The sequence below is a fragment of the Elaeis guineensis genome, chromosome 2 (genome assembly GCF_000442705.2).
Source record: "Elaeis guineensis isolate ETL-2024a chromosome 2, EG11, whole genome shotgun sequence".
Classification (NCBI taxonomy): domain Eukaryota; kingdom Viridiplantae; phylum Streptophyta; class Magnoliopsida; order Arecales; family Arecaceae; genus Elaeis; species Elaeis guineensis.
Window position 1 is genome coordinate 89,033,091 of NC_025994.2, and position 16,668 is coordinate 89,049,758.

At 35.6% G+C, this 16,668-nt stretch overlaps 1 protein-coding gene across 1 annotated transcript; it reads right to left on the bottom strand.

The window, feature by feature from the left end:
- Positions 1-1,301: 1,301 nt before the first annotated feature.
- LOC105054455 (exocyst complex component EXO84B) lies at positions 1,302-15,753 on the bottom strand. Its single transcript, XM_010935961.4, has 7 exons — positions 15,181-15,753; positions 13,647-13,744; positions 10,802-11,843; positions 6,191-6,706; positions 4,470-4,658; positions 4,255-4,388; positions 1,302-1,701 (listed from the first exon to the last, which is right to left on the bottom strand). The coding sequence occupies exons 1-7, from the start codon at positions 15,379-15,381 to the stop codon at positions 1,539-1,541; spliced, it is 2,343 nt and encodes a 780-aa protein (XP_010934263.1). The 5' UTR covers positions 15,382-15,753; the 3' UTR covers positions 1,302-1,538.
- Between the last annotated feature and the right edge of the window lie 915 nt (positions 15,754-16,668).

Sequence of the window (16,668 nt, forward strand, 5' to 3'; positions counted from 1 at the left end):
CACGAAATATTTCGAATCAAATTAAATGGATTAAATAGAATAGATAGAGTTTTGACAACCAATTAAGAAAAATAACTAAAATATATTTCGAATTATTTAATAAATAGATTAAATGGGTCCACAATCTTATTATACACTGCAGTTTGTTAACACCGGTTAAGGGAGATGGATGGAAAAACTACATCAGAATAACATATAATTTCTAAAATCTAATTCTTTTTTGTTTGAAGAAGGGGAAGGAAGCTAAGCATCACAAGATCAGGGTTAAATGAGTCATTAAATAATTTTATTTTTTTAAAAAAAATTGCACGTGCAGAGTCCACGCCTCTTTTGATGAGCAGTGTCAAGTTGGTAACTTAAATAAAATCGATGAGTATTGGTCCGACCTCTAAAGGTAAGATTTGACCATAAAGTGACGTGCGATGAACATGAGAAATAATATAAAATACGGTTTGCAACCTTCTTATTTCTTTCAAGATTATATATATGTAATTGAACTTTCTGAAAAGACAATATAAATTAGGTCAAAATAGAAAAAAAGATATGAGAAAAATCAATAGATATGACAACAAAAGAACAGCATTATTTGGTTATCACTGTTCCCAGAATCAAATATTATGATCTCAACGTATATAGGGATTTAATTATAAAAGACAATTATCCAACCGAACCGATGAACTAAGCCAGCTGCAAGAATCTTGATGTCGACTGTATCAATTTAGTTGAAGCTGATTTTAGCTCAGACAAGTTAAATCTATTGCAAGTTAGAGGAATTTAACTTCCAATCCAGATCAGCTCTGGAATCAAACTAATTTATGTTCTTGGAATTTTGTTGTATCGCACCTACCGTCAAACGAAAACCAAGAACATCTCTCAAACTTTACATTCAAAAAAACCATTTCTTTTGGAAATCCAACTTGTGCATCTGCACTACTAGCTCCAGATTGTTGGTACCATTGATTGGCCAATCTGGCCTTGGCCATAGACGAACCAAAATTGATACAGCTGGTAAAGTGGAGCAGGGTAAAACTGGTGCTTTTAACCATAATAATCTTTTCTTAGAAAACCATAATAATTAAATTATAAAAAATATTGCAACCATCAGACCTGTAAATCAAGAAAAGAGCATGTGCACAATCATCAGCATTTCTCCAAATCAATACTTCACACTCAAAATTGAACAGAACGCAGAGGATACATCTTCGCACACTGTTAGATCACCATATGCAAATTAATACAATTCACAATGGGGAAAAAACTCGAAAAAGAGAGAACCACTAGTCCTCTATTAGTGGAGCATATGACAAATTAAAAATTGATTCTCATGGCCAAAGTGGTGAAAGAATGGTACAGTGTGGAGTTTGAGCTGTATACTGGCAGGCAACGTTTCACAGACTCAACTCCAGGAATAATGATTCGAAGATTTCCTAAGCAAGACCGATCATGATCTACTCTAGTGCAAAATGTAACACAAGAAAAAACAAACAAATAAATCATTGCTTATCATACAAGGACCTGTTTACAAGAATAACTGCACACTAAGTACTCCCAAGAGATCTAACTGATGACATAGACTGTGCTGACACAGAGGCAGTTGGGCTGTTGGGTTCTCGATCTCCATTGGCCATTCTAGCTTTGCCACTTATCCTAGTTATAGTTTCTTGAGCAATGTCAACAAACCAATCATCACTAGGTAGCACACTGCACAAAATTCAGATTTTAGTTTGCAGAAGATAGAGCTTGCAAGTTGTTTAATAACTGATAAAAGAATCAGGGGAAAACAGAATTGCTAAAACAAGTTAATGTAATTGAACAATACACACACACACATATATATATGTATATAAAACAAGTTATATATATATATATATATGTATGTATGTATGGATGCATGCATGCATGTATGTGTGTATGTATATTATAGGATGTAGTATAACAGCACAATAAAACTAACAGTGTATTCTGCCAAGCACCTTTTTGTAGTGAATATGGATAGGTGACCGGTACAAACTTAGAGAAAGAGTAAAAACATTATTTACAGGCAAAATGTGGTCAAAATTGGCACTAGTATATTCGTCTCTTACACAAAAAGAAAGACTGGCATGATCAGGTTGCCAGTTATGACTTCTGAGGCAACATTATGACAACATAAGTTTGGCTGTTTATTTTTTTATGTGATACATAATCATCAATATTTGAGCCTTAGTTACTGATTTGATCATCTGGGCCTAATCCATATGAAATTGTATGATTTGTATAATACAAAAACCACCAAGAGAAAGTCAAGAAAATTTAGTCCGTTGTGAATTAAAAGGATAATTGCAAATGCATTTTCAGGAAAAAGAGTCACATAAGAAAGAAAAAAAAGGAAAAAAATTGACAGCTTAAGTATCCACACCAATCATTATATGTCGGATATCTAGGCCCCCAAAAGAGTTCAAGTTCTAATTAACTATTACGGATTGATCAATCTATTTAGATTTTCAACATAAAAATTGGTCTTGTACAGTTTAGATAAAATAATCTGGATGATTATCATATAAGGTCTGCCCAAGCAACACTTATTGACATCAAGAGGTTGCAAGTATGTAGAAGCATTTGTTTGCATGTGACTCTGTACACCAATGCACACACATTATTATGTGCATCCATGCATCATTACATGGGTCTATCAGGAGAAGGGGTGTGTGAGCACATGCACATGCACAAGCGTGTGGAGGGGGGGGGGTGTGGAGTTTTGGATTATGCATTTCCTTAGACCTTCAGTAGTTAAGCAAACATTTTTTGGCTATAATGATTACCACATTAGTTTCTAGACCAGTGTCTGACTCCATAACCATATGTCAAAGGGCTACTATTTTGTAGGCACCAACATTCACAGACATCTATGGTTAAGAAGATGTAGACTCCACCAAAGAATTAATGAGAAGCATGTATTTCAGCTCCTACGTTTATATGCAGCAGAAGGCATATGAAACTGTTAACATCAATATATGTAGCTGAAGGCATATGAAAATGTTAAACACTTACATATGTAGCATCAGGCACATGAAAATGTAAACAGAAAATCAAGAGAATGGATTAAACAAGATTCTAAGTGATACTTTATGTTGCCCACCATAACGGTCATACTCAAAATATTGGTCTCTCCTACTTGCTGTCATATGATGCAGGGGTGGCAATTTATAGCCCAACCTGCCAACTCGACTGGCAACCAAACCTATTGAAGCAGGTTCAAGTTTAGGATAAATGGCTCCAAGTCATGAATAGGTCAACATGCGCAGACCCATCTATAAAACTAGCCAGGTCCATGTTTAGACCACTGACATGTTTAACCCATTTTAACCGTTTGATAATCAGGTTGGATCATGACCTGACCCATTTAACTCATCTAAGACCTGCTTAACCTATTTAAATGGTAATGCAACCTATTAAACCCATTCAAGACCTGCTTAACCCATTTAAGACCCATTTAACCCATAATTAGCCTGTTTAACCCATTTAACTTGTTTCAACCAGTTTATTAAATGGGTTATGTAGTTCAGTTGAGGTTGTGTTTAATGAAAAGGTTACCTGCATCCGACCCAACCCAACCTGATTGCAATCCTTGATGCCATGCATGCTGGTCTTTTGCAAATGGCATAAGCAAAAGCACTCTTTCCAACTGCGCAAATTACTTTCCCAATATCTCTTAATTTTGAAGGATTCAGTATCCCAAAAAAAAATGTGTATTATGTAACATTAAAAGCTTTTACCGCCAACTGCCAAATCATGTGCAATAAGTTCATCAATGAGATAAAAAAGGTAAAAAAGGATCAAAGGTGTAATGATCTACTAATAAGAATGCAGACTGTCTCAAGTTAACTAAAATCATTAAAAAGGCTCAGTTATTGAAAGGAGAAAATCCACACATTATGAAAATAGTAGAATTTGCTTTGCAGTTCGGGTTCAAAGATGGGGGAACAGGGAAGGACCTTAAGTAGTTGCCAAATAATTGTAATTTCGAAATTTATATCCATTACAATTCAACTGTGAAAAATGCTATACGGTAAACAAGTTTCCAACATAAGAATAAGTGAACAAATTACTGAAATAGCAAAGCAAGAAACAAACATCAGTATAGAAGTTCTGTTCATTAGTACATACAAATGAAACAACCTGCAACTATAAAAATTGATGCATAAATTACAGAAATAACAAAGCAAGAAAAAGACCATTGGACTTAAAGTTCTGCTCGTTTACTACATAGCTTACCTATCAGGATTCATTCCAGTAGCAGAAAATGCAGCCATAGCTCTTTCGATTATGTCAATAACAACTTGATGCACATGCCGGGATAAGAACCGGCCTTGTCCGAAAAGGATTACAAACTGCATATCCAAATAAAACTACAGAGAAAACCAAATAAGTAAATGTTGATTATGTTTCAAAAAATATACAAAGACTAATAAAAGATTCAAATCCTCTACCTGCTGAAGACCAAGGGGACCCAAAGGTCTCGGTCCCTCTTCAATATCCTCCCAGAAGCTTTGATCTTCTGAGAGCCACAGTACGACCGTCTCAGTGAGTCTCATCATTAACAATGTAGAAAATCTTTCCCTGCCGACAAACATATCAGCAGCTATGCTTGCCATCCGATTAAGTTTTGCATATAGTTCCTGAATACAATCATCGAAAATGTAATGAGAACTTGGCAGTTCTGGGCTCCATAATATGCATGTAAGAAACAGTGGGATACAGAATTTCAAAAACAAAACACACATACACACACACACACTCACACGTGCATGCACAGCACTCTCTCTCTCTCTCTCCTCCCACACACACATTCTAGAAAGGGTAGCCAAGAAAGTTGGAAACTTTGACCATTTTAACTATCGATTTATGACTTTGCTTGATGGTTTTCAACTCCAATTTTCTGCACAATCTCAACTTATCATATTGACTGAACTTTAAAATGTTACCATGCTATAACTTTGTGGAGAATACATGGCTATATGTTATATGGCATCATGAAAGCTTTAAGAATTTTTCATGTCGCCCAACCTATCAACCAGCCACAACGAGTTGGTGTCAAATTATTAAGCCAACTGTGAGTAAGAAAGACATTCAACGGGAGGTTTTACTTTGTTATTTAAACAGTTACATGGCATATACAACTATGAGAGATCTCCCACATTCCCCAAAATTTGAGAATAGCAATAACCTTAAAAAAATCTAGCAATAGAAAAATTGGAAAATGCAAAATCTTACAAAAAAAAAAATCTTGCGAAAGACAAATTGGAAAATGCAAAATCTAGCAAAACTATCTTAAACCTTCAAAGGCCTGAATAAGCTTAGTTGCTTTTATAAAGCTTTCTTCCACTAATTCACTGCTGTGCGTCCTTCCCTATTATATATATTGCTCCCAATTTGCAAAATCATTTTCAGGACCTTCCTATATTCAATATTATTACAACACCATCACTCAAATTCATCTCACATGACAATAGCATCTAGTTATGCTTTCCTCGACTTTTCAAATTAGTAAATATCTGTTTCATTTTCTCTAGGTAAGCCAAATGTGACTAAACTACATGAATGAATCAAAATCATGAGAATATGCATTGTGTACTCAACTTACGAATAAGAGATTACTTGAATTGCAAGAAGCTAACTAGCTCAACATAGAGGAGACCAGATATAATAGCTCTTTAACAGCAGAGACAGTATTTTATGATGACTATGCTTACATGTCAAAGACAAATTATTTTCTTAGATAACCACTCACATGAAGAGAAAGGGACACAAGGAAATTTGAAACTACATCCACCCACATGTAAAAAAAATTAAAAATCCTGATGTTGGAAATTCAGGAAATCTCAGCCAATAAAGCACATATCTTGTTCTTCTTCTTCTTCTGCAGGACATACCAGTACACGATATCTGGCTCATGCAATGCAAAGGCCACAGACCATAATGCTACAAGACCTAGAGCATAATAGTAAAATAATATAAAGAAGATTGCCAACTTTAATTATGGATGCTGAATGTAATTTAGGTCAATCAGGAAAAAAAAATATTTGTTTACAAGCAGAAATTAACTAAAAATGGAAAAGCTTTTATAGCCAGGTTGATGTTTAAAGGTGGTTTAGAACATGAAAGGTAATGTCCCCAGGTTTCATGGGTGGCGAAAACGCCATCAAAATACCTGAAATATTGGAGAGGGAGCCCACTCTGGCTCCTCAACATTTCCATCCAAACTTATGTACATTTCTGCACTCAGATGTGTATCACCATCTTCTGTAAAGATAAGATCAAGAGCGTGCTGTCTACAGAAACTATCTCTCAATCTATCAACCGAGCGCTGAAGCTTTCTTTTCCACTCTCTTTGTTCTGGAACACGACTATGTCTGTCTGAAGTTCTTCTACGAGAATCATCAACACCACCAGCCTGGTATATGGAGGAAAGCTTCATAGCTGCTCGAGGTAGCAACTCTTCAGCTAGTAAAGATGCATTTGCCAATAAAGCTAATTGTTGTGCTTCAGTTTCTGCAATTCTAACAATTTTATTCCCAGAACCTTCCAGATTTGCCTCATCTTCCATGGAACCTGGCAATGCATTTATGAGCAAATTGATATAGGAATTGAAGACTTTTAAGAGGCCATCCATTGTGGAACCACCCAGCTGCATAGTAAGGAGTGGGCCTACATCCTCAAAAAAGTCCTGCAAAAGGGAACAGAGATTGTAAGTGGAAATGGCTGAAATGGAAAGCTCAAGAAGAAGAGAAGACATAAAACCAATATCTAATCACGCATCATACTTTAAACTTTAAGAATTATATTATAATGACTTAAGCTGCAAAGCATTAACTAGGTGAAGATGCACCCTGCTAATTGGAGGCCATTTAGTTACACTAGTTTAAATCCAATACCCATCAGAAAGCTAAGTGAAACATACCCTTAGTAACAAAAATATTTACAAGACTTATCTATGCAAAACTTAGAAATTCTTGAGACGAATAAAAAAGGATTGAGTACTGTTGATTAAGGCACCCAAGGAACTGGCAAGATGCGATGTAAGGTCTTAATGGCTCCGAAGGTAAAATTGCAATATTTAAGGAATTTTCTCCATACAAATGATGCTTAAAACACTAAAGACACTTGGTTAGTAGCTACTTTGCTTCCAAGCATTACTAGCCTCCTTCCCTTCAGCGTAAATATGAATTATGTGTCTCAGAAGACTAATAAATAAGCTAAAAAAGGGAAAAGCATCATCATGTATTTGTATGTATATCAAGGACTTAAGGTATTGTAAGTTGTTCCCATGCCATTACAGTATGCAAGTCATACCTAACTGTGCAAATACATTGCAGAGAAGGGCACACTGATATCTAGTCATGTCTAAGGGCATGCACATAGATTGTGCAAAACACTATATTTTAACTTTTACCTAGGAAATTCATCACTTCTTTTTTACATATATATAGACATGTGCCATGCAAATTAGCATCATAAATCATCAAATATGTATCCGTCATCCTTTTAACATCTGCAGTTATAATATAAAGTAATTTGACATACAACTTAGCATTAAATAATCATGCTTAAACATTATAAGTAATAGTACATTTGTTCATGAAAAAAATACACGCTACAATAGCATATAGATGCTCAAACATAAATTTAGCATACAAAATTACAAATTGACACAAAACAATCTTGTTAGTTTTTCAGGCATTATAAACAAAAACATTTAAAATTTCTGAATACTACAAACTTTGAAGATAACCATATACATCAGAATATTAGCAAACTGGAAAATAATGCCAAAGTGTAGTTATAATTAGGTAGCTTACAACATCAATAAGATATCATATATTCGACAAAGATACAACCAAACGACTCTTTAATCTGTTTCTTCTTCTTGACGGATTATTATTCACTATTCTATTAATATATTTTTGTATTTTCTTATTCCTGAAATCCCTGAAGGGGAAAATTTACCATCAGATATCTGCCAGAGTGTTGACATAATGTGATTAACTTAAGCCTTTAATATGTTATTGAACACACACAATCATATATAGAAACCCATACCTCTCCCAGTGAGAGTGGATCTCACTTGCTTTCTTATAAGACCTTTTTTTTTGGTCGAATTATTAGGCCTCCTATGTAATCAATATAATGTGCATTTAATAACACTCACTGAAGGAAATTTATAATCACAAAAAAAAACACATACACATTATCCAATTCACATATAAGATGCAATATTGATATGCAATAAATAATTTTAACAAATTTTGATGCTACCAAGTTAATACATATATTGCATCATGAACATGTCATCAATTATTTGTCAAATATTCTTGCTGCTATGTTCACTTAATTCTACTAGTGCGACTCTTTTATACACAAAATGAAAATACTTAACCACCAATTAGCAAAATACATAAATGATGATATCAACAATGGCCAAGTAATGAGTATAAATGAGTATCCTTGTGGAATTGAGTCTAGAGGAGAACTTTGCAAAATGATGCCTGGATGTCTCTTTGTTGAACCTCAATGCCACTAGTGAGGGCCAGAATAAATTCAGTTTCTCACTAGCTCCATGTTTTAAAGACTATTCTTCTTGCAAGATTGCTTGCATCATTCTGATATTTCACAGCTGCATGCTTTGGTAATCATGACAGTATCTCAATGTTTCAAAAGGCATACGGCAGTAAACAGCTCCAAGTTGACATACAGATGGCAGTCCTGAAATGGTTGTCGATCACAAAGTATCTGACTCTTCTTGTCGCATCCAAGAAGAGTTTATGTGCTCTGAAAAAAGTCACCTCTCCACAAGAAAAGTCCATACTCTCTTCCCTCTCCTCACTTTGCTGGAACACCATTTGCCACTGATGTCATGCTTGCCAAAGTATTTAAAGGAACCTAGTCAGCTGCGAGTTCAGCACAAAACTACCTTTGTGCTCATACACTGAACAGAAAAAAGTTATTTGCCAAAGACAACTGGCAATACATGCTCCCAAAGCCCCTGCCACAATCCCCCACCACCCCAAACCCCCCAATCACATCCTCAAGAATAACAACAACACACCACCTAATGCCCAGCACCTACAAAAATGGTTATGGAGATGTGTCACACCTCCTCAATTCTTGGCAACTGGAACTTAAACTTCCATAACAACACTCAAGACCAATAAAAACGAAAGGCATAGTTCCACCATGGCTTCCTATAAAGATTTGTCATGAGACAAAACATCTATGAATTGTCATACTTTTCAATGAGGAAAAAGACAAAAGGGAAATTGTGTAGTATTTATTATTATAAATTATGTAATATTTACTATTATATTGTTAGTATCTCCATTCAATAAATACAACAACGCAGTAAGATTTATACTTCAAAGAGAAGAATTAGAAAAAAGTATGCCTGTTCAATTAACTAAAGATATATGTGCAATGATAAATCTTATTAAAGGTTACTTTCTGTTGAAATAAAAATACTAAAAAAGATAATAATGCAAAAAATATGACTAGTTGATCGAATTGGTAAATAACCATAAACCAATAAATACTAACTACCAAAGTTTTAACCAATTTAGAAAGGAAAGTCCTAATTTGGCACTGTCTTGAATATCTAAAAAAGAAAAGATTGATCCAATTTTCTCATAAGTATATGAATTTAAAAGATTGGTCCAATTTTCTCATAAGTATATGAATTTGCTGAAAAATCACTTGATCTATGATTGTTTAACAATTTGAAGTGGCATAAAGCATGAAAAACCATTTGATTAAGCATTTCTTGAGTGCTAACAAAGAAGAACATCACCTTGTCCTTTCTATTTGCTGTTTGATCCTTAATTCAATGTTTCTTTAGCTTCAATTTCAAAGAAATAAAGCCATGTTTAGTGGCAAAGAGTGTTTGGAGTTCAATCTGGAGGATACAAGGTTATCTCAGACAAACCAGACAAAAAGAGAGTTCAGTTAGTTTAGTCCAAATATAGTATAATACAGTATCAAATTGAATAAACTATTGCCAGAAGCTGAAGGACATTAGCTGATACAATTTCATATAGTCCATTGTAGCTTGAGATATGGCACCCTATGTTTCACAGCCACAGTACCACTACCACATTGTCAGGATACGTACTGTAAATACAACACAAATTACAGTGACACTTCCTTGACATGGAGAAAATCCTCCTGATTTATCCCATAAATGAAGAAGAAGAGCATTACAATGCTTAATACCATGAGAAAATGCAGATAAACACTATTTCTGATCAAGAGAACAAGGCAAAAAAGAATAAAAAGCAAGACGAAACTACAAGCACTATAGCCCCACAAAGTTTGTTTTACTAGCTTCCCCTTATATCAAAAATCAGTAATAAACGGGGTACTGACTGGAAAGAACATAATTAATTAAGCGCACATATGAATAATTAACTTAAAATTGCAAAAAATTAAGTATTAACAGTTGATTAGTATATATTTACCATGAGACTAAATCCATGAAATTCAAGAAATTTTAACAGGTAAGTTGTCCACAATAGCATTAGTTAAACTATAGATTCAAAAAAATATTAGATATAAGAGTGCTTTTGTCCAGGAATGTTTTTACCATCTCCTGAATGCTTAGCTGCTCGGAAATCAATTTTTCAATAATCTAGACATGGGGAGTGGGGGCTGGGAATCTGATGCATCCACAGATCATAGTGCAAAAGTATATTTCTTCAAAAATTTGTTTAAAAAAAAAAGTGAATAAAAGTGCATATGGGAGTTTATATCCAAAGACAAATATTTTAGTCACCTGAACCATCGAATTGAAACGGTGTGCACTGCTTGAGAGTTTAGGCTGGATGCCCATGGTTGTAGCAGAGCTTCTACCAGATGTACGACCACTAGCTGGTGGATACATAAGTAACCAATCATCGGCAGCTGCTAATGCAGCAGTACTTTCTTCGATTCGCTTTAAGTTAGCATCTAGTGCTTGCTCCACACTGGGCCTGAAGAGCTTTAAAAGAACAGAAGAAAGTGATAGCCCACGGGCCTCCAACAAGGAACAATGACCAATAGCTATCTGAACACATTCCGCAGCAGCTCTTAAGCCTCCAGCAGCTGCAGATGAGGCCAATGCATGCCTTTTAACAAGACGTGCAAAAGCCTCTGCTTGCTTTGTAGACCATCTTACCAGTTCTGACGCATATGCTGGCTCATCACCAAAGACCTCTAAAGAGTCGCTCACAGCTTGAGCAATGGCAGAAAAAACTTGCTGTGATAGAGCAGCAGTATATGCTCCTCCATATGAAGTGCTAGTTGGATGAATAGTTTGCAAGTTATATTGAAGCCTTTGATTATGAGCATTAAGCAGCAAACTATGAGCACGGGGACCATCACCAAGCCTTTTGAGAGCCGAAGCAGCTGCACGAAGTTCAACACCACGAGTAGATGATTGGCAGGCAGCTTCAGCCAGCTGATCAGCTAATTTTTGCCGATGATCTGAAATAGCAGTCTTCAACGACAAGAGTTGAGCAGTACTTAGAGTTTGGTTTTGTTTTGCTTCTGAAGCTATACTTTCTGCTTCATCCAGGGCATCTAAAGCTTCATCCACTCTCCTCTCAGCTAGCAAAACATCAAGCATATCAGGAAACTCTGCCGACCATTTCTCTATGTCTGTAGCCTCTCGGTCTTCAACATTTGATACATCATCCTCTGCAGAACCTTCAGAGCCAGCAGACAAGGAATCAATGTGAACTCCTTCAGCTAAACCATGAATTAAAGCTGCCTGAGTAGATAGCAGATTTCTGATGGACAAAAGCTCGCCTTCTAGATCTGATATTTCCTTGGATGTTCTGTAAAAAAGCAAAGTTAAATGTCAAAGGATAAAAATTGCAATAACCAGCAAAAGGAATTAAATTCATGACATGATTCAGAAAATAACCTAAAAAATCAAAATTGAACCTGAACCTTAATGATGAAGCCATGTCCCATCTATCTAAGGTTGAATTTATTGATCAAAACAGATCCTACGTGTTTTGAGAGCTTCAATATTTGGCCCATAGCCTAATTCTGATCTTTTGAATCAAGGACCGCAGAATCGGAACCAGAATTGGACCCCGTGTCTGTCGGACGACGGTATGGTTTAGTAGGGATCCGTATTGGTCCATGCCAGGCCGAACCGACAAGGCAGAGAAGGGGAGAGGGGGAAGAAAGAGAGGAAGAGAGAGAGAGGGAGAAGAGAGGAAGAAAGGCCGTATTTTTTATAAAAAAATAAAATATTGCGAGGTCGGCAATGCCCAATAAAAGGCAAAAAAAAAAAAAGCGAAACAGGGGCAAACCCCTGTTTCGAACTGGAGAAGGGCGGAGGCCCTCCTCTGGCCTCGGCCACCCTCAGTGTCCTTCGACGCTGGCTCACTGGCCATCGGAGTGTCGCGGCAGTGTCGCCATCCGTCCGAAGGCCTCCGAGGGCCTCTGATGATCCGATAAGCATCTCTCCCTCTCTCCTTCCCTCCCTCCGCCCTTACCGAGCTCGGTAAGGCCGCCGGAGGCCCTCTCTTCCTCTCCCTCTCCTTCTCTCCCCCCTCTCTCTTCCTCTCTTTCTTCTCCCTCCCTCTAAGATGCCCACTGTGCCGTTTTGTATGCTGAAACCGGAATAGTATCCCACTAATATGATTCAGCATGGCTTGAATCGTCCGGTTTGGGATGGTTCGAAGAACGATGCTTTGAATTGTGCTAAGTTCCTAAAGATAGTTTTGTTCTAGAGAAGGGATTGCTGCAATACCTAAAAGACCAATTGGTGGGAGGAGAAACCTAGCAGATAAGTTACACAATTAGAAGGAACAAAATGAAATTATTAAACGAAATGTGCTTATATAAGGCATCTTATGTTTTTTTTTTTCAAATGACAATAATAAAAAAAAACACTTTCTATAACAATTTAAGTAATTGAGCTGGCACTTGCAATATAGTGATGCCAAAAATAAACCTTGACATGGTGTATAGCAGAAAAAGTATAATGTGGATGGGCACTTCGATCCTTGGGACAAAGAAAGGTTGTAAAGATAGATAAAAATTGCATGTCTCTTTAGAAATTCACTATGATCTTCTCAAAAGCTACTTAGAGTTGAGCATCAATGATCACATAGTGCTACTAGATTTGGGTTCTCCATAAATCCGTCCCACCTCCAACCTACCTGAAATTTTGATATGGCATACAGCATAAAAGGTCTGAGAGTTTACCACTGCTATGCCCTTCTATCTATTATTATTTCATTCAAGTATGATTCTGATATATTTCACCGTCATTTTGTGTTTCATGAGTGTCTATCAACACCTACCCTACTATTACATCACTTTATCACCCTAATCTTTTGAAATAACATAAATAGGCAAAAGGTTGTATGCCAACAACAAGATGAAGATGATCGAGTACTATTTTAACATCCAGACAAATACATAGCCAGAGATTTACTATGATAGTGTTAATAAATTAGTCATGGTTAAAGGAGTAAGAAACTTCTAATTTAAATTTTTAGCAAGGATGGAATGGTAAAGATAATAGCAAAGAAAAAATTTTATGCAAAATATAACAGATGCTCAAATAAATATTTTCCAATATCAAAATGTTTTAGAGGCTAAACAACTTATTTACATACCTAATGAATGCTGCATAGTTAGCATAAACACTTCTACGCATTTCTTCTGCAGAAGCCTTCTTTAAATCTTGTAGATAAGAGCACAAGTGCCTTATTTCCTGTAATGTAATGAATGGAAACATAAGGTTGTTTGCGGCTCTAGCAGTTCATATGAAAACAAGTACCAACTATATATCATACCTATAAATATTCTAACATAAATGCTAAAGCATATACTTGAATGGAAACAAAATTTTAGCTCAAACTAACTATATAGAGCTTATCAAGTGTTTTGTGACAAAGAACTAATAGCATATCATATGTATAAACACCACCATTCAAGAAAGGAGGAACATGTACATGCACACATGCAGACACAAACATATATAGATAGGATGTGTTTATGCACGTGTGTTTTTACATACAAATGCATGAACTTTGACATGTCAAACAATTTATACAATACAATTAACTATGAAACATGACTACGCCTTAAATAGAGGTAGTTGTATGGCCCTACTTGGTTGTGCTACTTAAGTATTAATGGTACTACAATACACAACCTATAATATGCTAGGATCAAAAGATACATCAGAAATGCAAGCTGCAATATGCTATATATACTCCTTTTTTCATATCGATGGTACATTTTTTAGTGGAAAGTAGATAGTGGTTCACTAGTGGTGGCATCATTTCTCTTCCTAAAGTATTGGCATCATTTCTCTTCCTAAAGTATATATGGTTTCTAAAGCTTATTTAACTGCAAGATAATTTTACCAGACTGAATATTTTAGACATCTGAGCTATACAATCTTCTTTTGAGACAATGAACAAAAAATTCTTATCAAGTTGTTTGCAGGATGTGTTCCAAAGGTCTCTTGCTAAGCAAATGCCAACAGAAAAGCTACAAAAATGGGCACGTCCAAAAAATATCTCAGTTTTTAAGCATCGTTTAGCGACTATTCTGCCTACAAAGCACATGATCATTGTGATAAGGATCACTACTCTAGACCTCTGAATTCTGACTAGGTTTGTAAGACATCTGGTCAACATTTCCGCAGACTACTTATCACAGCAAGCATGTTCTCATTCTTTGGCTCTTTGAGGTTAATAAGTCTAATCATCTGCAGTTATTTCTTTGTTCCTTAGGGTAAAAATTCAGCTTTAAGATCAGCGAACATACATTCAGCACCACCCCCACCCCTCACTATCCCCACAAGTTAATCCAACAGTTCCTGCCAGAGCACTCCAAGTAATCTCCTTTAAAAAAAAACAAAAGAAAAAGAAAAAGAAAGAACTTTGTTTCTCTCACCGGAGAAAGTTCATCGATTGGTCAATAGTTCAAATAAAACAGAAAATCATATAAAGGTGGCAAAAGAAATTAGTCCCGCACAAGTTATTCATCATCGAGATTCGCACTGCCATCACATCCAAAAAGCGATTTTTGCAATCAAAACCAAATTTTTGGAGCTGAAAAAACGAAAAAATCACATCTTGGAGACAAATTCAATCCAGAAACCCATAAAATCGAACAATAACAAAGAAAAGACCGGACCTTCTCGTTCATAGTCTGGCATTTGGACTGAACGTACGCATCCGGATCGAAATTATTGGTCTTGAAGATCTTCAACTTATCCGCGAGCTGCACCCCACTCTCCTGGCCGGCCGCCCCATTTGCCGTCTGGTAGAGGCCTGTGGTGGTGGCCTGCCCCAAGGGCCCCGATGCCCTAGATCGAGAAGACTTCGCGGAAGCCATCCAACTCTCTATCGAGACAACCAGCAGAACCTAATCAAGAAAACCCCGCCCCCCAACCCGAGGAGATTTCTTGCTCGCCGATCTCCACCTCCCGGATTGGATCTCGAAGAGAAGACGAGAAGAGAAGCGAGGGCGATGGGATCGCTTCCTCAGCTATGTGTAGCTCCGGTGAGAGGGAATCGATCCAGTGGCGGGGGCATGGCCGGAAGAGGAGAAGAGGAGGCGGTGACGGGATTGAGGAGGATCGTATCTCGGTGGCGTTCGCCCGCCTACGCGAAGGCTGAGTGCCGGATGGGACGATGTCGCCACCTCCCTCTCTCTCCCTTTCTATCAGTATATTATCACCCTCTTTTTTCTAAAGAAAATGGAGAATCGAATCAAATTCGGAACGGCGAGCTTTCTATTTTGTTTTTGTTTTTGTTTTTGTTTTCTTAGCATAGCCGAGTCAAGTCAGGAAGAGGCTTGAGCCAGCCAAACACGCTAGTCGATTGTGAAACGGGGTGGGAACCGGGGATTCGAATTATGCCATTCAAAGAAAGATGTACGCAAGGCTGAGAGGAGGAGTCCTCTACCTAAATAATTAAAAAAAAATTATTTATAAAAATAATATAATTTTTAATTTATTTATTAAATTAATATAAATTTTATAAAACGTCATTAAAAATAATATTTTATAGTATCCACATCACCATCCCTTTTCTACCCTTTTTTCATATAGACAATAAAAAAATAAAAAAAATAAACTCATATTCAAATGCGTTATTGGAAACGTCATTTGAAATTACGTTTTCAAAAACGTCATTTCAAATGATGAATTTAATTATTAATTTTTTAAAAAAAATAAAAAAAATAAAAAAATAAAAATTATAATTTTAAATTTTTAAAAAAATAAAAATTATAATTTTGATTCAAATAAAAAACATCATTTCAAATTAGTATCTCCATTTCAAATTATTTTTTTAAAAAAATATTTGAAAAAAAATTAATATAAAAAAATAAAAATATTATAAAAAAATTAAAAAATAAAAATTATAATTCTAAATTTTAAGAAAATAAAAATTTTAATTTTAATTCAAATAAAAATCATCATTTCAAATTACAATCTCCTTTTCAAATTAATATTTTTAAAAAAATATCTCAAAAAAATACCTTAAAAAAATAAAAAAATACCGTAAAAGAAGAAAAAAATGAGAAAAAAATAAAAATTATAATTTTAAATAAAAAAATAAAAATTTTAATTTTAATTCAAATAAAAAACATCATTTCAAATTACTTTCCCCATTTCAA